This window comes from Muntiacus reevesi, chromosome 2, assembly GCF_963930625.1.
Source record: "Muntiacus reevesi chromosome 2, mMunRee1.1, whole genome shotgun sequence".
NCBI classification, from domain to species: Eukaryota; Metazoa; Chordata; class Mammalia; order Artiodactyla; family Cervidae; genus Muntiacus; species Muntiacus reevesi.
In genome coordinates, this window is record NC_089250.1 from 28,607,065 (window position 1) to 28,630,767 (window position 23,703).

A 23,703-nucleotide genomic window follows, 5' to 3' on the forward strand; every position below is an offset into this window, starting at 1 on the left:
TAATTACAAAGTAAAGAAATTTTGACTCTCTAAGGCTATTACAACCAATAGTATAATGCAATCACATGTACAACTTCCCAAAGTGACTTCTTTGAGGATGAAATTAATTTAGCTGAATAAGCAAAATAATTTCAAAGTCATATTTATGCCATGTATGCTCACAAGCACTAAAACATGGCCCTTCCAAAAATATATCTCCCACTGTTCTACCAAGCTACTTAAAATACAGAGTACTCTGATCTGAAGAACTAACAGCTGCTGCTAAAATACCACATATTCTAAGTGTAACAATATCTTAGCATGAATTTGCTTGACAGAATAAATACACAAGGCAAGAGGACATAACTGATTTGGGAAGAAGACCATCAGACAGAAACCCCAGAACCACTTTCTAACCCTTGAATTGAACACAGCACACCTCACATCAGCTCCAGACATCCACCATAAACAGATCAGACAAACACAGCTGTATGGTCCAAGCATGTGGTGATTTTTATTAAGAATAACTTTGGTTCTAAGAATTCCACCCTCAATTCTGTAATACTTTCCATTAAAAACAATTATACAAGAGCAAATACAAAAAATATTAAATTATGAAAACAAATCCATTAAGGCTCCCTTTATATATATTATATACACTCAAACAAGTGAACATTTTTCAGAGTAGAAGAATAAAGTCAACTGTGGTAGCTTAGAAAGCAACACTACCTTCCTACTTGGAGACTAGAAAACACTGAGCTATTTTAAGAAAACCATAGAGTGGAAAAATGGAGCCATTTTTGTCAAAAAGTGGCTCAAAGCCCAAAACTGCTCAGATGTCCGTGAGTCCTAGAGGTTTGGACTATAGAGTATTGAAGTGTGGGGCAGCGGTGGTGGGAGAGAATGATGCCTTTTTAAACTCAAGCTTATGAGCCAAGCTGACCTGGAAACTTCAAAGAGCTTTTCTATCTGTACATTCCACTGTTTAGCGAGGAAACATCACTTGACACTATTTACAAGTCTTCTTTCGGCCAGACCTTGGACTACCAACCACTACTAATTTTACAGATTTGTGAGTAAGATTGAGAGGGAAATGCTTTAGGAATTTAGCTTTTCCCAGTGAAGTATGAATTCTAGGTAAGTTCTAGGAACAGAATTGGTCCTTCTAAAGAAAAGAAGCCTGTCTGGGCCCTTGAAATTTTTATCAAGTGGCAGAACTGCTTCAAGGACACAGGATCTAAAGATCTTGCATATCCAGCTGGATTAAAGGCTATGAGCTAGTCTTGAATCTTCATTTTATAAATTGCATCACTATTCCGTATACACAGAGAAAGAACTCTAGTCAATGTGCAATCAGAAATGTACTTTCAAGATGTTTAGTTAACACACTTTCTTCTTGCAAAAAGGATGGGAAAAAATAGTTACCCTTCCATCCTTCCAAAGCAAATTACTATACAGCAACATTTTATCCTAAACACCTCGTATTTTATTCATATAAAACTTGCTAATGAAAGAAATAAACTGTTTCAGGTGTAGTCCACATGTTCTCTGACTAGCAATATATTATCCATGCATTTACTTTTGTCTTGTTCACATTAGGGATGAATATAAGCCTAATGGCCAACCATGAAAACTGCAGAATTCCCAGAGAAAGCTAATTTCTACTAGGTTGATTAAGGATTCAAAACTTAGGATCCAGCTTTCTTTGATTCTTGAATTATAAGAGGAGCCTTCAATGTCGAAATTACTGGATGAATCGTTTCTACAGAGAACATACTGGATCCACACAGATTCTTCTAAACCACCCCAAGTAGAAATGTTTCCCCTGCCCATACCGGTGACAGAGAGTGGATTCTGCATTAAGAATCTGGCTGTAAAGTTGGTAACTCGGGGTTCATGTGGAGGATAGTATGCCAATTGGAGAGCACAGACTGAGTGTGCCCCATCTCCTCAGCTGTTCCTGAGAGATCAACAGTGGTCACAACACCATCCTTACCAACAGTATCACCATCATGAAGGTAGGGATGAGACAGTCTTCCTTCACAAGGAAAAAGGGCAAACAGCTGGTGATCATTAGAGAATTTCAAAGCTTGGATTCAAATAATATTCAAAATGCATAAATGCTATAATTCTTGCAGAGACCAGTTCATATTCGTTTCACATCAAAAAGCCCAAAGAACCCTTCCTTCCCAAGCTTCCGGTGGGAGCTTTCCCCATACCGTTCTCAGAAGAAACCAAAAGACTTGAACCCACTCTTTTGACACTTAAGTTGGGTTATTCGGACTAGTTTTTATTCCTCAAAGGACTGGGAGATTATTTCACATAAAAGGACTAAATGAGCAAGAAATTAAAAAACAAAAAATGAAACAAAAGCCCTAACAGTTATCAAAGCAATAATGGATTTGTAGGACATACCCTCCCTGAAGTAGAAGGTCACCATGAAGCCTCAGAAAACCAGCAGGAATGAAAACAAGATCGAGATGGACACTTACAGAGTTTTGTTTCTATATTTTTGTTTCTATATTTTTACACCTTCTCATCCTATTTCTGAATCTTAATGTCGACAAAGGTAAGAGCTGTGCTCAACATGAATATTAACATTCTCCAGTGTGAAGCCTAAACTAGGTGAAAGTGTAAATGAGACAAGAAAACGGAATTTACAAACGGTGGATGTAACAGATTCAACGCATTTCTGTGCAATCTGAATTATTGGATAGATAAGAAAGGAAGAACGAAAGGCGTTTTCTTTAGGTTTGAAAGAGAAAAGGCTCTGTGCCCCACTAAACTTGGATTGAAAGAAAAACCAAGTAGTGCAACTCTCAAGAATTTATTCCAGTGTCCTCTTCCTTTGCTTCTTGTTGTTGTCTTTTAAAAGTCTTTGAACACAGGTCCACTATCCCACCTTAAGTGCTGGTCAATATCCTTTGTTTGGCGAACAGGAACTGCAACAGTCACAGGTGACTCACCCACCCGGATGGGAGAAAAACCAAAATCAAACCCTTTTGAAAATAACAGATCCCTGCTGGCTGGGATTGCTCCAGGGGCTTTGGCCCTGAGCTTAAGCGCTGGGGAGGCCCTGGCACAGGCCTTCTGTGTGCTGGGCTGGGTGCGTGGTGTCTGCAGCCTGGACCTACGACTCCTGGGCTTGCGCCACTTCTTGGCCTGTTCTTCTGAGATTGCCTTTAACCTTCACAAACTCTGGGGCATTTTCTTGCTCTTCTTGCAATTTCTGTTTCTCGAGTTCAAGCTAAACAGAATTCAGAAACAGGAGAATTATTTACAAATTATTTACAAAGGGAGAGGCTTTCCAAAAACACTGTTTTCTCTTCCCAAAGGCCCTAATGACTTCAATTCCCAACAGAAGAAAAGTTTCCCCTGTCTCCACTTTAAATATATTTATATTTTCATATATGTGGCAGGATCTAGGTCCTGAGGTAAGAATTCTGCAGAGAAGCAGCAGCCGACTGGGTTATTGCTGAAACCCTGCGGGGGTGATGAGAACCTGAAGATCAAGGCTAAGGATGAAGACAAGAGCTGAGGGCAACACACACGGGCTCTCCAGTTGTGAGTGAAGCTGAACTTCACTCATGTGCTTGAGCTCCAGCACTGGGCTGTGAATTCAATGGCTGTGAATTCAAAGTCCCTGGCTTTGGCTGTGCCTCCCTGATCTCTTCTAGATCCTCAACAGAATCCTTCTCTTTATCTTGAATGTCTTTTAGTCCACCTGCAGACATCTGTCTCAGCTTTTCCTTTCACCGTATATAAACACTCACATCCGACGTGTCTGGGAAATTCTGGACAAGGTAAGTCAGAGAAAGACAAGTACTGTATGATCTCTCTTATATATGGAATCTAAAAGCAGAGGGTAAAATGGGGACTAGCAGGGACTTAAGCTGGGGGAATGGGAAAGATGCATTTAAGGGTACACACTCGCAACTAGAAGGTAAGTCCTGGAGGCCTAATACATAGTCCAGGGATTACAGGGAACAAAGCGATTATAAACGTGAACATTAAGAAACTAGAACACTCTACACCACTAGAAGAAAGGGTAATTATACGACAGAGGTGTACGCTAACACTACTATGACAATTGTGATATAAATGTATCAAATCAATATATTTTCCCTCAAACAATATTTTATGTCAAATATCTCAATAAAAAAAACCCACCTTTACCCCCAATCACCCGTACCTGCTCCAACTTCTGCTGCCGTTTTAATAGTTCTATTTCCAAGTCAGATTTCTTCTTTTGTGCTTCTTCTTCCTTCTGCTTTATTACTTGATCTCGTTTTCTCTTTTCCATCACTTTCTGCAGTTCTGGTTTATTCTGAGGGGCAAGACCCCTGCAAAAAAGCATTAACAAATCACTTTGCTGAATACCTCCAACTAACGCAATACTGTACTTCAAAAAAAAATTTTTTTATTGAAAAAAGTAAAAATAATTTAAATTGAAATTTTTTTTTTAAAGCATCAACAAAATTTAAGAGTTGTAATCCAACAGACGCATCTTCCATGATCAGAAATTTAGGCATCAACCACAGAAGGGTCTAGTGACTTAGCGTGACTGTGACACCTACTACCAGCTAACAGTCAGCACTGAGGGGCCTCAGAAATTCACAAGCAAGAAAGAAAAGGGCAAGAGCATACTTCTAAGAGTAAGCAAAACCCACCGCTCAATAAAATCTCCACTGTATGTCAGATACTAGGCCATGCAAGGGAGGCTAGTGTTTGTGGTTTGTGGGGGAAGTTCAGGAACAGCATGCTCATTCAGGGCATGTGATGGTCAACTATACTGAAGAGGAAGATGCCTCCACCAGGAATTGCAGGGGAAGTTTCCCAAGATGGAGCCCCTGACCCCAGGTATTAAATGCAGCCTGGAGAGAAGCTAGCAGAAAGCTCAACAACAAAATGGCCTGGAAACATCCTCCAACCCTCCCTCTTTGAGACTTGGGAGAGGATTCTCACACATCCCAAGGCACACCCAAGGCTCCATCACTGCTGGGGTCGTGGCCACGGAAAATCTGGATCCCGACTCCCAGGCCAGGCTGCTCTGGAGTCATTTCAGACACACAGTTCAACTGCTGACAATGCTTGGAAGTCAGGCTTCAGGGAGCGATGGATCAGGCTGCCAGCTCTTCAAATGGAGCGAAACAAAACCCAAAACTCAGGCCATTACCTAGCAACTCTCATCTGAAATGTTTGAGCTGGGTCAGGGGAAGGACATTCACTGACACTTTCGTAGAAGGGATTTCTATGCTAAAATGAGCTGGGATTTGCCCAGTCGCCATTTCCTCAGCCAGCTGGTTGTTGGCCAGGGTTGTTGGCCATGTTGTTCCCCAGGGTTTCTCCAGTCTGGACTCCCCCTCATGCCCCGACCCTCTGTGCTGGCTTAGCTGCCCACCTCCTCTTCACCAAGCTCCCTCTCTTGAGCCAGTCTCCACTGGCCCCTAAAGTATCTCAACTCAGTATTCACACTGATGATAAAAACACAAGTTACAAAACAGGAAGGCGTTATCAAGGTCAGACAGCCAAGGGTATAAGTGACAATGCTATCACACTCGAGTCTGCGAGCACACCCACAGCCACAACAGGAACTCGCGCTTTTCTGGGCTGCAGGAAACCAGCGCTGCTGGATCAGCCCGGGACCGAGGAGGCCCGTGTGTCTCCCACACACCTGCCAGCCTCAATGGTGATGCCCGGGAGTCTGTGCACCAGCCCCATCAACCTCCGTGGCTGTTCTCCGAACTACTCCAATCAGCTAAGGCAACTAATGAACTAGGAGTCATCTGAATAACTTAAAGAATTTCCAAAACATGTTCTGGTTTTAAGAATCTCAACAACACCCTTGCTTCAATCTCTTTCAAGTTCACCCTATCATATTTTGCAAACTAATCACACTTGCAAACATCACACTTCCTCATCTATCGGAATTTTTAAAATTCTGGCATCTCTCCTCTCTACCTACTTTTTTAAATCACAATAAATGATTTTTTCAAAGCTGCTGTTTATAAAGATGAGTATAATCCATCACTGCAGATAAAGAACACAGACCTCAAAATAACATATATGTCTTCCCTTTCCCCATTTTCATTAGCAGAATCTTTGTTTTTTTTTAAAAAAAAAAAAAAGAAAAAAATATTAAATTCAGCCGTATTTCCAGTGAAATAAAAGAGGCTATTTTGTGATTTAATTACAATTTGTTTCCCAGTTATTAAGATTGTATGAGGAGGAGAGAAGTATAGACAGACTATTCCAGAAACCAAATCTTTACTCAGTGCAATAAAAAAGTTGCTTATGGTACTTTCCTCTGATAGACTTAGGTGTCACTGAGCACTGGAAAATGTTTGTAAATAATCTGAGAAAGACCCACTGAGCTTCATGACTATTAAAAACTCTCACAAGGACACTTACAGAGTTAAGGGATTTAAATTATAGAATTAAGAATTTAGCTACCTGCATAATTTAAATTTCAAACTATAATTCACTGAAGAAATTAACCTCAACTGTTATTAAGTGCTTCTGGATTATGCAAAAGCTGTTGAACAAACCGATGTATGATGCATTAAGCTGGCACTCTATAGAAACATGTGAATGAGTTTAACTAATACACGTATTCATTTTCTGTTCAAAGATTTTACCCAATAGTGCAGTAAGATAAAATATTTAGTAACACAAAACTCAGGAAAATGGGGCTTATATGATCAATGTCCTGCACTTATAATAGTCAAGAAGTCATACAAATTTAATTAATATTTTATTAAGCGGCTCACTTAACTTTGTGCTAAATGGAAAAAGGCAAGCACTATCTATGTGATTCTCTGAGTCTAAAACTGGATCAGACTGCAGAGAGAGCACAGACAGACAGAAATGAGTTTCTCCCAAGTTTCATAAAAATGACAGTATAAGCCTCTGCATGACAACATTGATTATCTTTAATCCATTCTGAAATATGCAATTAACAAGAACTTTCAATCACCTGATGACTGAAAACTTGGCCTGGGGGTCATGGTATCAGTCAAGACTAACAGTTATTCCCGAATTGCTTACTGTGACTTTTATAGTGGACCAAGTTGATTTTTCAAATTAGTAAGTCCTCTTTGAAAAAAACAATGTTTTTTAGGGCTTCCCTGGTGGTCAGATGGTAAAGAATCTGCCTGCAATGCAGGAGACCCAGGTTCAATCCCTGGGTTGGGAAGACCCTCTGGAGAAGGAAATGGCAACCCACTCCAGTAATCTTGCCTGCTAAATCCCATGGACAGAGGAGCCTGGCAGGCTACAGTCCATGCAGTCACAAAGAGTTGGACATGACTTAGCAACTGACACTTTGGAAAAAAAGAAAAGAAAACTTAGCTGACATATACATATTAGCAAGACAAAAAGTGAAAGCACACCTCAACTCCCCCTGGTCAACATCTACTGGGCACACCACTTGCATGATATTCTAGGTGAGTGGTGGCTCTGAAAACTGTATGAGATAGAGGTCCTACACCCATGGACTGCTCCCCATTCCTGTGTACATGTGTGCTCAGTTGTTCAATTGTGTCCGATTCTTTGTGACCCCTTGGACTGTAGGCCACCAGGCTCCTCCGTCCATGGAATTTTCCAACCAAAAATACTGGAGTGGGTTGCCATTTCCTCCTCCAGAGAATCTTCCCAACCAAGGGATGGAACCTGAGTCCCCTGCATTGGCAGATGGATTCTTTACCAACTGAGCCACCTGGGAAGCCCTCCCCACACTACTGCATCCAGATAACTCCCCATCTAGTCTGTGCTCCCCTATACGATCTATACCTTTATCAGAGCACAGAAGCGCCAAAATTGTGCCACGCCTATAATGAGACATTTAGGTTGTGTCCAGTTGTCCCCGATTGAACACAAGGAGGCGAGAGACTTCCTCGACCATTTATATCTGTCCTATCCAAGTATTTCTGTTGGCGACATTCTCAGAAGCATAACTGCTGGCTAAGCATCTACATATTCTGGATTCGGATGTGGATGGCCAAATCACTTTCCAACTAGGCTGCAACAATTTATATTCCCGCCGCCAACGATGAAAACGTACAGACAACTTTTAAAGGTCCCTTTCACTTTTCATAGAAACCACTGAACACATCTGGGGGCCGACTGGACCGCCCCACCTCCACGGCAGCCACACTTAACCCTGTGACAGGGAAACCATCATGCGGGTCAGCACCAGGCAGAGGCAGGTCTGGCACAAACTCTAATACAACACGCTCCCTTCCCCTGCCTGCCCAGCCAATCCTCTTGGCCTAATATTTTCCTTTATGGGGGAGGAGGAGGGTTGCCTTTGGTTCTCCAGCCCTTGATCTTGAATCTTGGAATCTTTTGGTTTGTTTGGCTCACCTTTACATTTTTGACTGAGCCCTTTCTATCTGTATGGATTCAAATGCAAATATTTCTATCTCAACTTCCCTTATTTTTTTTTCATGATGCACAGCAATAAGCATTTATTGAGAAACGAATTGTTTGTCTAGCAAAGCACACCGACTGCAAAAGATCCTGGAAACTGCTGACTGAAAGGTACAAGCCAAAGATCCAATGGTGGGGATGCAGGGTAGCTGGGTATTCTATATTTGTCCCAAAGGACTCTTTTTAGAAGGGCTTCCATGATGGTTCAGTGGTAAAGAACCCACCTGCCAATGCAGGAGACATAAGAGACACAGGTTCGATCCCTGCATCAGGGAGATCCCCTGGAGGAGGGCATTGCCTGGAGTATTCTTGCCTGGAGTATCCCATGGACAGAGGAGCCTGGCAGGCTACAGTCCATAGGGTCGCCAAGAGTCAGACATGACTGAAGTGATTTAGCATGGATACTCTTTTTAGGGCAGATTCTCTCTAAATTATATCAGAAATAAGCACTCTTGAACACTGATCTTTCAAGTATCAAAAATAATGGCTCTTGCAATCTGCCATTTTATGGAAATAGCTAAAGAATCTAAGAACCCTAACACAAAGTCTTAATGGTCAGACCAAGTGGCATGACCAGATCAAAATATAAAGACTTTTAGGGACTTCCCTGGTGGCCCAGTGGTTAAGACTTCATCTTCCAATGCAGAGGGTGCGGGTTCAGTCACTGGTCAGGGAGCTATGATCCCACATGCCTCTCAGTGAAAAAAATCAAAACATAAAACCGAAGCAATATTATAACAAATTCAATAAAGACTTTAAAAATGGTCCACATCAAAAACATCTTTTCAAAAAAAATTTAAAGACTTTTAACCTGAACCTTAGCTGGGTCCAGAAGCTGGCAACAGAAGAGCAGAATGACATACTTGAAGGAGTGTGGAATGCGGTGTGAGAACACCTATGAGAATGTGCTCTCTGCTTTTGTCTTCTGATCCCTAGAAGGTGCTTCCAACAACTCTTTGAACTGCGACAGAGCTTTGAGCCAAATATACAGCCACAAAGAGCAAAGGTTCCACAAACCTTGTTCTGTGATCTCAGTTCTGTCTTCCTCTCCTATTCCTACCCCTTCTTCTCATTTATATATTATTTTTTAAATTACTTATTTATTTATTGGGCTGTGCCAAGTCTTAGTTGTGGCACTTGGGATCTTCAATCTTTGTTGGGGTTTGCAGGATCTTTAGTTGGGGCACACAGGATCTAGTTTCCTGACCAGGGATCGAACCCAGGACCTCTGCATTGGGAGTGAAGAGTTTTCGCCACTGGAACACCAGGGAAGTCCCTCATTCATATTATTATTAAATTTGATTCACTGTTGTCTTTAAACATATATATAATTAAAGACATACATAATTCTATATTGATTTCAACCCTTTTTAATTCCAAAAAGCTACCATGTCATCTTGAGAAGACTTCTTAGCCTGGTACCCTGAAGAGTTTTCCTTCATTCACGTATCAAATTAGGACAATTCCAAAACAACACACACTGGGTTTCTGAAAAAATTAGTGGATAAAATATGGGAAAGCCCTTTACAAGTTGCAGAAAAGTCAATAGAATTTCATTACGGTACAAACCAGTCAGCAAGTATGACAATTCTTTAAGTGAACATATACATACTATCGGGGTTTCCCTGCTGGTTCAGATGGTAAAGAATCTGCCTGCAATGCATGAGACCCAGGTTCGATCCCTGGATTGGGAAGATCCCCTGGAGAACGGAATGGCTACCCACTCCAGTATTCTTGCCTGAAGATTCCATGGACAGAGAAGCCTGGCGGCCTATAACATAGTCCATGGAGTCACTAGGTCAAACATGACTGAGCAACTTTTATTCATTCATTCATACATACTATTGATGTGATACTTTCTATTATTTGGTACTAAAACTTAGAAACAAAAAGCCAAAGTTGTGAAAAAGTATATGTGTTAGAAGATGAATATAAGAGAAGAAACTGCTTTAGAAGTCTTTACTCTAAAACCAGTTGTATTTCTAATAAGAGGATTCTACCAAAAACCTGAAGAAACAGGATAAGATATACTCACTTGATTTTGCAACTTTTATTTTTATAAATACACTTCTACAACCAGATCAGAACTCTTCAGAGAAAAACAGGAACAAGCAATAGGGATTTTTCAGATGCTGCTGCAGGGCAAGTGGAAAGATGGATGGTGCTAACTGAGCACGTCTTACATAGGTCAGGTATTTTAGTAGGTGTTTATACATGTTCTCCTTCATTTTCATCTTTATTAAGAAAGATTATTTTTTATCTCTTACTTAATAGATGAAGAAACAGATCTCAGGAAGGAGGACCTTGTCCAAAATCATAAAAGGTTGGGAAGATCCCCTGGGGCAGGGAATGGCAACCCACGCTAGTATTCTTGTCTGGAGAATCCCATGGACAGAGCAGCCTGGCAAGCTGTCCATGGGGTCACAAAGAGTCAGATATGACGTAGCGACCAAACAACAAGTTAAATGTTGAACCGGATCCATACCATTTCTCCCTGACCTCAAAGCCCATGTGCTCTCTACACCTTGGTGCTCAAAAGAACACGACCATTCTCTAAAATCTCTCTAAAAGCAGCTGAGCTGGGCCCAGCTGAGAGGTCAGCTGTGCAAACAAAGAGAGAAAAAGCACAGGAGAAAGGCCAACAGGAGGATGCTGCATCCTCCCAGGATGTACCTACTCCGGGAAATCTGGCAACAGATTCACTGCACAAACCAAACCGGTAATGTTCTGCCTATTCGGGTATGATCCAGGCTGCTACATACATTTCTGCAGAATAGTCTAGAGCCTCTAATTCAAACAACGACTATGCTGCCAATTTTGGTTTGCTTTTGCCTCTATTTCTGACACGGAGGCTTTTTGTAGATGTTATAGAAAAAACAAAAAACCAACAACAGTTTGAACTAGAATGTTTCTCAGAGATCAACTAAGTGTCCTAGTGCTATCTGACAGACAAGGAAACTGAGATTCAAGAGATAAAGACAGTCAGAAAATTTTGTGTTCAGAAAACCATTTAGCTACTCTCTTTTAGAGGATATTAAACTTTCCATCTTCCCAGTAAAAATGCAGACGTGGTTTCCTACAGACAGCTTCCAAATTCTCTGGCCTACTGAGGAACTTACATAGTCCTGTTTTACTCTGGGCATGATGATACCCATTTGATTTTGTCGTTGCTGTTTTAACTTTTATGTGATGAAGACAGGTAGAAGTCAATCACTTACTCAAAAAGGATCAAACTCACATTCTGTTGAATAAATAAGAGTTAGCCCAGCAGCACACTGTCATGCTGGGAACAGAAAGCAAAACACATTTCCACTTCTGGAGGGAGAGATGTAATCACAGAGAGTTCCTGGGACAGGAGTTAGGAGTTCCGGCCTAGATATACTCAGACGGAGAATTACCAAAAAAATAGCCCCTCATATCCTTTTCAAAAGGTTTTATTTTTTATTAAGCCTTCCTTCCAAACATTACCCCAGCGCTTCGCTTCGTCTGCACACCTTTCAGTTCAGTGAGTAGTAGCTACCTTTTCACCAAGGCAGAGCAGACAGTGAGTGGTTGAGTGATCCATAGTTCCACAACTCAGACTGACAATTGTAGTCTGAAGACCTGAAAACAGTTCTCAATGAAGCTTAACGGATCTTAGAGAAAGTAACTTGTGTCTTAATAAATGAAGCAACTCTACATCCTCAGCTCTCCTAGTCCAGGGGTCTTGCTTAGAATCACTTAAAGAGCAGAGTCCCAGCCATAAAAAAGAATGAAATAATGCCATGTGCTACCAAATGGATGGACCTAGAGACCAGGATACAAGGCAAAGTCAGAAAGAGAAAGACAGATACCATATGACATTACTTACTTGTGGAATCTAAAATACGACACAAATTAACTTATCTACGAACCATGCTCAGAGACACAGAAAACAGACTCATCGTTGCCAAGGCAGAGAACAGGGGAGGGATGGATTGGGAGTTTGGGATTAGCAGATGCAAACCATTATATACAGAATGGATGGACAACAGAGTTCTACCGTACAGCACAGGGAACTATATTCAATGTCCTGTGGTAAACCATAATGGAAAAGAATGCATATTTACATGTATAACTGAATTACTTTGCTGTCCACCACAAAGTAACACAACATTGCAAATTAACTATATTTCAATAAAATAAATTTTTAAAAAATTTAAAAAGCGGAGTACACCAAACCCAACAATCAAAATTGCCTTATGACACAGGTGGAACTAACAAATGGTTCACAAGGAAGACAGAAGGTCAATGTTTTACTCCTCTCCAAAAAACAAATAGTAATAATAAAAATGATTGTAATCATTTAAAATGCTCCCTAAAAAAACAAACAAATGAAAACACAAGAAAGGGGGGCCTTATCTATTGTTAAGTCTGATGTAGTTCTAGAGACTTCTCTCTGTTACTCTACAAATGCTAAGATGGGCAGTATCTGGTTCTCACATTTCCCCAAATATATGGGGAAAATTCAGGATTTTTACAAATCTAAGAAACAATGTACTTCTCTTCAACGTAGGACACACTCTTTTATCCTTAATCTAGCCTCTTGTGTACACATTCTAAAATACATGTCCATCTGAGAAGGGGACTCAGGACCACAGAACTCCAAGTGGTCCTGGGGGCGGCAGCTGAGCCTATAGACAGGTTTACATCATAGATGCTCTGACTCAAGGATGCTTGAAGGAATAAGGAAGCTTTAAACATGGTCAAGAAACAAATCTAGCTACCTCAAAAGTCCCCTAAGGAAAACTTTGCTCAAAAAGCCATCGTACCTTTTCTGATTCATAAGAAGTTCTCTGTGAAGGTCTTGATGGTTCCGGGATGTCTTGACAGGATTGACTAGTTTCTGAGGCCTAATGAGTTCGGGATTGTCATCGTCTATATAGTCTGGCTCGGCCATGATGTTTCTCGGGATGAGATACGTGTCCTTGGGGTCAGAATCCTCCAGTGGGCTGTCTGAAACAGAACAATGAGAGTCACTGTGGTGTCGGTTCAGACGTCTGTCTGCCCAAAGCAGAGGCCCAGGATGGCCGAGCACATCCTCCAAGGGGCCTCCACCACTCCACTGGAAACCCTCTGAAGCTCTGTCTTAGCCATGGGGGCGACGAGAAGCCAGAGGAACCCACCTGGTTCTGGGCACGGACAGCTAAAGCACAGCCACACGGGTCCCCACAGGCTCACTGTGAGCTTCAGGTCACACGGGTCCTGCCCACCACCGTTTCTAAATACCCACTGAACCCACGATGAGCACCTGGGCACCAGACCCAGGTCCTTCATGTTCCCTTCAGCCTCCAAATTAAGACGTTCTAAAAAGGTACAGATCCCAGAGCCCGCATAAGAGACCAGCAGCTCCCCAGAGGCAGATCAGCCTCCTCATCCTGCCAGGCTGCTGGTCCCTGTCTCCCTTCCCACTCCTGTGAGCACCCTGGAGACTCCATCCCGTTCACAGCCTTTCGCATCTTTCCTCAAATGGCACCTTCTCAGAGAACCCTGACCTCCTACTGCCCTGCTTAAACCTGCAATCCCACCCCAGCCCTTCCCTGCTTCCTCCAAACCACAGGTTGACTGACTAGTCCCTGGCCACCTAGAGCTGCTGCTCCTGAGGACAAGGATTTCATCTGCACACACACCCCACCTCCCAGCTGCCAAAAGAGTGCCGGAGGCAGCGGACCAGGCAGCAGAGCCCAGCTCTCCACACTCGCCGTCTAGAAGGAAGAGGAGGCTTCACTGGAGAACAGAACAGACCACCCAAAGTGGCTTATTTCTGGGCTTGGACTCTGCATCAGTAGGTGAAAGGAACACATGACGTGACGACCCTGGGTCCTGTGTTCAATTTTAAGTGCGTGTGTGTAGAGGCCCCTGGCAAGTGGGGCACGTGTCTCCTTCCTTCGTCCCCTGCAGCCTCGATACACAGCGAGCACCGTGTGAAAACGTGTCATACTTTGTGAGACAGAAGAGAAAACACGTGGGGGCAAGAGCTGGGGGGACATGGCTGGCTGAGTGCTGCCCGAAACCCCTGTGGTCCACCTGGCAGGTATCCGACTGCTGCAGACCCCTGGGCATGTCTCTCAGCGCTTACCCACCCCTGCTCCCTCTCCCCAACACACACAAATCTTTCGAGATAACCAACACGTCATTTTATGCCTCCCTGTCCTGCGGGATGACTAAATTTTCCAAACCAAAAGTCAGAGGCGGGGCCTCACTACAGTAAAGTATCTGATAGTGGGACTTCCCTGGAAAGTCCAGAGTACATGCGTGTTAATTCTCTGGCAAGAGCCATGCCCCCAGATGGAACAGGGATCTGAGAAGAGGGCACGGGCATGAGGGAGGATCCCATCTGAGCGCATTCATACCCAGCACCGCCACCTGTCCCCACCTCTCCTGGTGAGTCGAGAGATTGGTCCCCCTCCCCTGCATCCTCAGAGCCCCAGCAGCACCATGCAGATGTATTTCTGGTACAAGAAGCATCCTTACACATAGGAGGGCTTCCCCAGTGGCCCGCCTACGATCGCAGAAGACACGGGTTTAATCCCTAATCTGGGAAGATCACCTGGAGAAGGAAATGGCAAACTCACTCCAGCATTCTTGCCTTCAGAATCCCATGGACAGGGGAGCCTGGCAGACTACAGTCCGTGGGGCCACAAGAGTCAGACGTGACTGAGCACTCATGCACCCACACATCGTAACCATATGTGTCTGTCTGTTCCGTGAAAGAGCCAGAACCACTTCGTCTCCAGTTTTAAATCCGAGGGTCCAGCCAAGTGTCTGGCACATGGCAGAAGCTGAATAAATTTTGAACTTAATCAAATCTGTAACAAACAGAAAGAGGACAAAGCCTCTGTGAACAAGCTCCTAGAAGATAGGCTCCATCTTTATTTCTGCCCATGAAATCAATGCCCCAAGCAAACACCCAAGTGAGGGTGTGTATGTGTGTTTGCACACGGGGCAGGGGTGCAGGGAGGAGAAACGTGGCTAGGTGCTTCCATGGACTCTGGCATGGGGTGGGGGAGTGGGGGAGATAATCGAATAAAGATGCAATCTCAAGTAAAATTTAGAAATACGTAAAACGGGTCCAGAGGCCGGTAGCTACAAGTAGGAGTCTTGGGTCTCAAAAGTCATGGGTGATGTTTCCTGAATCTCTGAACTTTCTTCAACAGCAACCAACAATTTCCCAACACTTTAGATACAGCACCTGCAGGTACGTGATCACACCTGATACCAGTGAGAGTCCTATGAACAGAAGCACTAGAATATTTATTCCACAGACAATAAACAGAGGAATAAAAGTGAAAATAACTTGCCTAGGCTAATTTTGCCAATAGTGAAAATCTCAAACTTGAAAAAAAAGAAAATTAACACTCTCTGATTTTAAAACTCATGTTCTGTCTACTAAATTACAATGTTTCCTATTTTTAATAGATCTTTTGAAAATTAACATAAAATAAAGAGGAAAAATAAATAAATTAAATCAACTAAAACAGAAAAACTGTAGCTGCATCATTTGTATATTTTAGGTACAAATGCATGGCCAAGCAATAATATACACGTATCTAACAGACTGGGCTTTCCTCATAGCTCAGTTGGTGAAGAATCTGCCTGCAGTGCAGGAGACCCGGGTTCCATTCCTGGGTCAGGAAGATCCCCTGGAGAAGGAAATAGCAACCCACTCTAGTATTCTTGCCTGGAGAATCCCACGGACAGAGAAACCTGGCAGGCTACAGTCCATGGGGTCGCAAGAGTCTTAGCAACACGACTTAGCAACTAAACCACCACCACCACCATCTAACAGATTAAACCAAATATTCCTTAAATGCTACCTGCATTGATCTTTTAAAGACTAGTATGTCTGCAGCCTCCCCCAAATGGAAACTCACGAACCTGGCCTGTGGTAGGTCAGCGACCCCATCTCAGCAGCCTGACTATTTGAACGGGCTCCTCGGAGCATGCACTCCTCGGTGGAGACTGGAGAAGTGCCAGACAGACCTGCAGGCAGTCTTGACTTTGTTTAAAAGCCAACAGCAGTTTCATCCTAGTTAATCAGTAGACAAGAAGGCAATGAGTTGCCATAAAAGGATTGGTCCCTCTGCCCTAAACCAGGGATAATCTCCCTGACCTCAAATCCAGATTCCTGCCTCCTGAGGTCAAGGTGTCAGCAGGGGAGGGGAGCCTGTAGACCTGGGGAGAAGAGTGTTCCAGACTCGGGGAATGAGGAGTCAGGAGCACGCCTGATGCATCTGAGGAAGGAGAGACGTGAGTGAAGGTGGGGATGGAAGGGAACCAGTGGGGGCAGCAGAGAGGGGTGGGATTCGATGCGGGGACTTGAAGGCCAGTGCCAGGGCCTTTGCCTTGAGTGATAGCAAAGAACCATTCAGGGCTCTGAGCAGGAAGTGACGAGCTCTGACTCATGTGTCTGGATGATTACTCTAGCTGCCGAGAGTAGGACAGGCCCAGCACAGCCAAGGAAGGACTCCGGGAGGCAGCTGTCAGGGGACCCAGGTGAGAGGTGGGTGCAGCAGACCGGATGTCACTTCATTCCAGCCCTCGGGACTTCCTGAAGGACCACACAGCAGGGGTGAGACGCAGAGAGGTCGAGGGTGCCTCCAAGGGCTCTGGCCTGAACAACGAGGACAGAGCTGCTGCAGTGGAGGCTGTGAGGCCAGCAGACGGGAGTGAGGTCAGGAGATCCCTTTGGGACGTGCTGGGTTGGAGACGTCCCTGGACACCCAGGTGATTGAGGGCAGGCAGCTGACGCAGTGAGCGCCCATACCCTGGGCGGCTCCTTCCTGGTCTTACTACGTGACTGCCGGGGTCTCTCACTTCGCTCCCCCACCCCCGGCCCTCCACTCCCACTATTCCCATGACAGGAGGCCACAGAGATGCCCACTGCCCACGGTTCCTAGAGGTCAGGGCCGGGCTACAGACACTGTCTCGGGCCTTGGTGCCAAGAGACAGATTGAGCTTCCTGTGTACACAGTGAATGGACTTCAGTTCTGACCCTAGGGAGCAAGTTCTAGCTTGGATTCTTCTCCACTTTCTCTTAAGACTGGGAGTCTGGGAAGCCTCTCTTTTCCCACTGGCCGAGAGGAGTGAGATAGGCTTGGCCTGTCTCCTGCTGGACAGAGGCAGACAGGCCACGGGTGGGCAGCGGCTGAGGGAGCTCTGCCCATAAACGAAGGCACAAACTTCTTCCTTCTTCTCTCTCCCTGGTTGGTCCTTCATCCAAGTGGAGACAGGAGAGGGGGCCCCAGCCTGAGTCAAGTGTGCATTGACTATGAACCAGACTGAGGGGAACCCTGTGGTCCCCGGGAGGGGACCATGCTGGGGTCTGGCGAAGGTTATGGATGAGAAGGAGGGTGGCCCTGAAAACTGTACATGATGGAGGCCCTGCACCCACGAACTGCTCCCCATTCCTGTATGCACGCGCGCTCAGTCGCACGGTTGTGTCTGACTCTGCAATCCCACGGACGGTAGCCCACCAGTCTCAGACTCTGTCTGTGGAATTTTCCAGGCAAAAATATTGCAGTGAGTTGCTATTCTCTTCTCCAAGGGATCTTCCCGACCCAGGAATCAAACCCAGGTCTCCCGCATTGCGAGCAGATTCTTTACAATCTGACTTACCAGATACCTTGCACTGAGTCAAAGAGTAATCCTTAAATGAAAGAACAGAGTCCAGGAAGAACCACCAGGAGAGGGAGCCCCGGAGCTGCTTGGAGTCTCAAGCAACAAGGTTTAAAGCCCGAAGGGCTCCGAGCAACCAGTAATCCACAGCCCAGAAGGAAAGAGGAGACAGAAAAATGTCAGGAAGTAAAGGCACTTTGAAATGGATATCAGTACTGCTACATGAAACCTTCCAGAAATCAACATGAAGACACTCTTGTCAGATACACGCCCCTGGACCAGTAACTGATTTATAAAGGGATTTTTTTAGAAACTATCAAGTCAGTGAAGGAAAATGAGGGTCAGCTCAGTAGAGGAGAAGCAAACCTGGTTTGAGATCTTGGACAAAGCCCCTCGGTTCTCAAAATGAGTGTGGTCGTAAAAATGTAATAATTTCTGGTACATCTGTGATGCCAGATTCAATAAATGGAAGCTATTGTTAGTCAAACTATGTAGCCAACAACATTTCATATTTTACCCAGAGGTCTGGGAAACCCTGTATACAAAACTCTACTTCTCAAGGACTTTTAAAGCATATGAGTGCTTCAAACACATAAAAAAGTTCAAACTAAATGACCCACAGATACTGAAATGAAGGCACAAACATCTTCCTTCTTTTCCTCTTCTTCACAACTAGAGTTGGGAAAGTCCCCTTCATGTTCTCTCTGGTTAACTTTTTTCTGTTTTTTAAGCTTTTTCTTCTTTTAAATGATGGAGCCCATTAATTCTCTTTGCTGTTTGCTGGTTTGTTTGTTTTAATGATAATAAAGCATTCTTTACAATCCCCTAGCTCACTGGGAAGTCTCCCTAGGTTGACTCACCTCCTCCCCTCATGTAATCCACAGTCACTGGTAACTTTCAATGGTTCTAAGACCCATTCATGCTATTGACACTAAGAGCCTTCTGCAAAGTGTGAAAAGTCTATCACAACGCACATGGAGTTCTGAATGGCTCCGGCTACAGTGCAGGGCATGTACCAAGGAGGCAGGGCTGATGCTGAGAAACAGATGCTGTTTTGAGGTCGAGGGGATTCAGTGAAAAATTCTAAGATGTTGAATAACAACACAGATTTGCACTCTAGACACATACTAACACTGCACACTAAAAATGTAACCTGACGAGAATTCTACCTTTGATTCCTGTGAATGAGCAAAATCATTACTAAACTCCACTGTCCCAGAAAAAAGAAGGGAATTCCAGCCCTACAGATGCCCTCTTGAGTCCTTCTTTGCATTTTTTTTCCCCTTTTCAAAGGTTAACCCTGGGTCCAGGCCTCTGCTAGTCCCAGGTATTTTGGGTTGATTGTTTTTCAGAGGTGAATAACCAATCCCACAGAAAAATTCCACAACTGGGTGAATAAACATTGACTGCATCTGGGTTTCCCATTAGACTATTCCTGGCTCCAGGAGTTCATTTTCATATTTCTACATCACAAATATATATATATATATATATATATATATATTTTTTTTTTTTTTTTCAGGGCTTGAGGGATCTTAGTTCCCTGACCAGGGACTGAACCCAGACACTCAGTTCAGAGTCCTAGTCACTGGACCACCAGGGAATTCCCACAAAGACAGAAGTTAAAACTTCATCCTCAGAGATATTGCAGGTTTAGTTCTTCTAGACCACAATAAACTGAGTATTGAAATAAAACAAGTCACCCAAATTTTGGGGTCTTCCCTCGTGGCTCAGCTGGTAAAGAATCCACCTGCAATGCAGGAGACCTGGGTTCGATCCCTGGGTTGGGAAGATCTCCTGGAGAAGAGAAAAGCTACCCACTCCAGTGTTCTGGCCTGGAGAATTTCATGGACTGTGTAGTCCATGGGGACACAAACAGTCAGACACGACTGAGCGACTTTCACTTCACTTCACTTCAGTACATATAAAATTTATATTTATACTATAAAATAAAACAATCTTATGAGAGAAAAAAAATCAAAATTTACAGATATGCTAAGTTCCATGTTCACCTCAGTATTTAAAATCTATCTAGAAGCACTCATAAATGAATCCTTTACAAAACAATACCTGAAACCTGTCAGTGCATGCAGATTACAGCTAAACTAGAACCAACCAAAGCTGAACAATTAAATGTTTGAAGTGCTGTAACTTCTGGAAAGTAACTCCCAGGAAGTTTTTAAGAGCATTTGTTTCCCAGGCTGTCTCTAACAGATTCTAGCAACCCTCTCACAATACTCTGAAAAGCCCAAGTCATTTAAGTTTGCAGGCCAGCCAAGTCCAAGCTTGGGTCAACCTGAAAGAGGAAGGACTATCCCTGGAGCCACGGCAGTCTCCCTCAGCACCCACAGTTCCCAGAAGGGAGGCTGGCTGTGAGGAGAAAGGCCGTGAGACAGCAGAGAGACAGTTAAAATGGGAATTTCTCCCAAACAGCCAAGCGCTTCACTTACAAAACTCCTGAGCCTGGGAACAACCTGAAGATTCAGTCTCGTTACCAGGAGACCATGGCACCATCTGGGACCCAAAGGCATCAGACAAGTGCCCAGATGACCTTCGTGGCCACAAACTCAACTAAGGCAGACAAGTGACGCCGAGCCAGAGCAATCCACACAAGCTCAGAAATGTGACTTTTCCAACTGTGCCGGGTCCACCGCTGCTGGAATTTCAGACTCGCAATAAACTGGCCACAGAGATGTTGCAGCACGCTTGCCAAACAGTGACGCGCTTGGGAAAATAGCAAACTCGTTTTCTCATCCCTGAAAAATGTATTTTACATTAAAAAAAAAGGCACACATTTTATATTTAGAAGATGGGAAAGAAGGCAAGAGAAACCTTGGGAAGACAAAACATCGCCAGTGTTTAAGATCTAAGCTGGACCAAGTGAGACGGGACAACTGGCAGGTGGCGACGGCTCCACAAATAACAAGGTGTCCATTTCCAGGACGACGCCCAGTGGAGCTGGGCCACCTCACCCGGACCCTCAGCACTGTTAGTAAAAGCATCAGAGACAAGCCACGAGATGAATCCACTCTGGAGTCAACTATACATCACCTCTCAATGTTCTACATAAGCATCTCCCCATGCAAGCCTCATGATGGCCCAGTGAGGCAGGAGTTTTTATTCCCTGTGAGTCTCCCAATTCCCTCTGAGTTCAGACAGCTTCAAGGATGTGGGCTCCGATCACACCAAATGGGTCCAAATTCCAGTTCTCATTTATTGTAAGTGTGATTTCGGGCTATGCTTCTTCACCAGTTAAAAAGAACAAGAAGAAGAAAGGGGCGGTGGGGGGGGGGGGTGGAGAAGACGGAGAAGAAGAGGAAGAGGAAGGAAGAGGAGGAGGAAAGGCAGATCCTCTTAGATGATTATGAAGAATAAATGAGAAATGCACAATGCAGAGCCTGGAAACAGTAAGCCTTCCATAAATGTCACCTGTGACAAGTGCTGTCACTGGCCACAAATAACAACAACTAGGGCTTCCCTGGTAGTGCAGCTGGTAAAGACTCTGCCTGCAAAGCAGGAGATCCCGGTTCGATTCCTGGTTGGGAAGATACCCTGGAGAAGGGATAGGCTACCCACACCAGTATTCTTGGGCGTCCCTGATGCCTCAGTTGGTAAAGAATCCACATGCAATGTGGGAACTTTGGTCCCTGGGCTGGGAAGATCCTGTGGAGAAGGGTGTGGCAACCTACTCTGGTATTCTTGCATGGAGAATCCCCACGGACAGAGGAGCCTGGCGGGCTACAGTCCGTGGGGTCACAAGAGTTGGACATGATCGAGCAACTAAGCACCGTAAACAGAAACCCTGTTATTCTGCCCCAGGTTACACAGCTCGGAAAGTACAGGACCAGCATTTGAACTTGGGTCTGATTCCAAAGGGGTGCTTTCACCCCTTTCAACATCACACTCTTCTGCACTGGGATAATGGAGGGGGGCAGGCAGAGCAGAGAACGGGTTTCACTTTAAACAGGATGATTTTCTCAACAAGATTTTAGAAGCATTCTAACATCATGGCTTTATAATCCCAACCAGAAAACACCTTGCAGAAAACCATACTGAAATGGGGAAAGGGGGCAAGAGAGACACATTTCCTTTCAAACACATAAATGTTTTTATAAGGATGTTCAGAGTAGCGCTATTCATGACAGCCCCGAATGAGAGGCAACCCCAATGTCCATTAACAGTTGGGTGGAGAAGCAAACTGTGGGGCATGAGGATACAGTTGAAGAACAAAGAGCAAGGAGAATGACAACAGCCTGACTGAGTCCAGAAATACAATGTTCGGCAAAAGAAGCCAGACACACAAGCGTCCATCTTGGATCATTCCATCAATCTGATGTTCAATACGAGTAAAACCACCTCTGATGTCAGATGTCAGTATAATGGGAGCACAGAGTGAGTGCACGGGAAGATACAGGGCTCCTGGGGTGCTGGTAAGGTTCTGATTTCCGGTTCTAGTTACACAGGCATACTCACTCTGAAAATTTAACAAGCACTTCATTTTTTTTTTTTGGCTTATGCTCTTCTCTGTATGTGTATTATACCTCAATAAATACAGTCCCTATTAAATATTAATAGCTATTAAAATTAGAACCTAGAGATCATTTAGTTGCTGCTGTGTTATTACAGTTTTGCTATTTCATCCATTTTAAACCTTGCTGAGTCATGAGAAGTAATAAATACCAGCCAGTTTGAAGACCACCTCCATCCTGAATTAGAAGCCTATTATGCCACGTACCAATTATGTGACTTAACCTAAGTCTTGATTTCCTCACCTGTAAATCAAGGCTCTCATAGCCACGCTTGCAGAATCCTGAGCACTGAGTAAAACTTAAGGAGAACATTCACTACACATGGTACCAGACCATGTGGCAGATGCTCAATAAATTGGATGGTTAAATAGTTAAAACAAATTAAGTCATTAATCTAACTCTCCATGAATCAATGTCCTATCAAACTGAAAAATGGATGACCACACAGTACAAGTATACTAGTTTAGACCAAGCTTGATGGTGAACCCCATATTGGCCTCTGCTCATTTTTCCAATTTGTTCTTAGATGGAAGAGAGGGACAGAGTCTACGGGAGAAAACAGAATCTCTGACGGGCTTTTGTTTCACAACCAAAGCAGAGAGAAGAGCCCACAGCCCAAGCCAGTCCACACCATGAAAATGCTGATTATGTGCCAGTCTCTGGGCTTTGGTTTTCTTATCTGTACAGTTGAACTGCCATGTCACTCTGGTTTCTGTTGTAAATAACTATTCTGCATACAGAGCAATAATATAAATATGAGGGATCGATAAAAACACAATTTCAAACTGTGTTGGAGAAGACTCTTGAGAGTCCCTTGGACTGCAAGGAGATCAAACCAGTCAACCCTAAAGGAAATCAACCCTGAATAGTCAAGGACTTATACTGAAGCTGAAACTCCAATACTTTGATGGGAAAAGCTGGTTCACTGGAAAAAAAGACTCTAATGCTGGGAAAGATGAAGGCAAATAGAGAAGGAGGCGGCAGAGGATGAGATGGTTAGATAGCATCACTGACTCAATGGACATGAATTTGAGCAAACACTGGGAGATAGTGCAGTACAAAGGAGCCTGTCGGGCTACAGTCCATGGGGTCACAAAGAGTCAGACACCACTTGAGGACTGAACAATAA

At 43.9% G+C, this 23,703-nt stretch overlaps 1 protein-coding gene across 3 annotated transcripts in view; it reads right to left on the reverse strand.

The window, feature by feature from the left end:
• Positions 1–469: 469 nt before the first annotated feature.
• Positions 470–23,703, reverse strand: part of FAM107B (family with sequence similarity 107 member B) — a 197,415-nt gene continuing 174,181 nt past the window's right edge. For 2 of the 3 annotated variants that reach the window (XM_065921146.1, XM_065921148.1), the window contains 3 exons: positions 13,200–13,383; positions 4,172–4,322; positions 470–3,226 (listed from right to left, as the gene is read on the reverse strand). In XM_065921146.1, the coding sequence (XP_065777218.1) occupies positions 3,110–3,226; positions 4,172–4,322; positions 13,200–13,383 (452 nt within the window). In that variant the 3' untranslated portion in view covers positions 470–3,109. Of the gene's footprint in view, positions 3,227–4,171; positions 4,323–13,199; positions 13,384–20,495; positions 20,611–23,703 lie in introns of those variants that run through there. The other variant, XM_065921147.1, reaches the window with a different exon arrangement.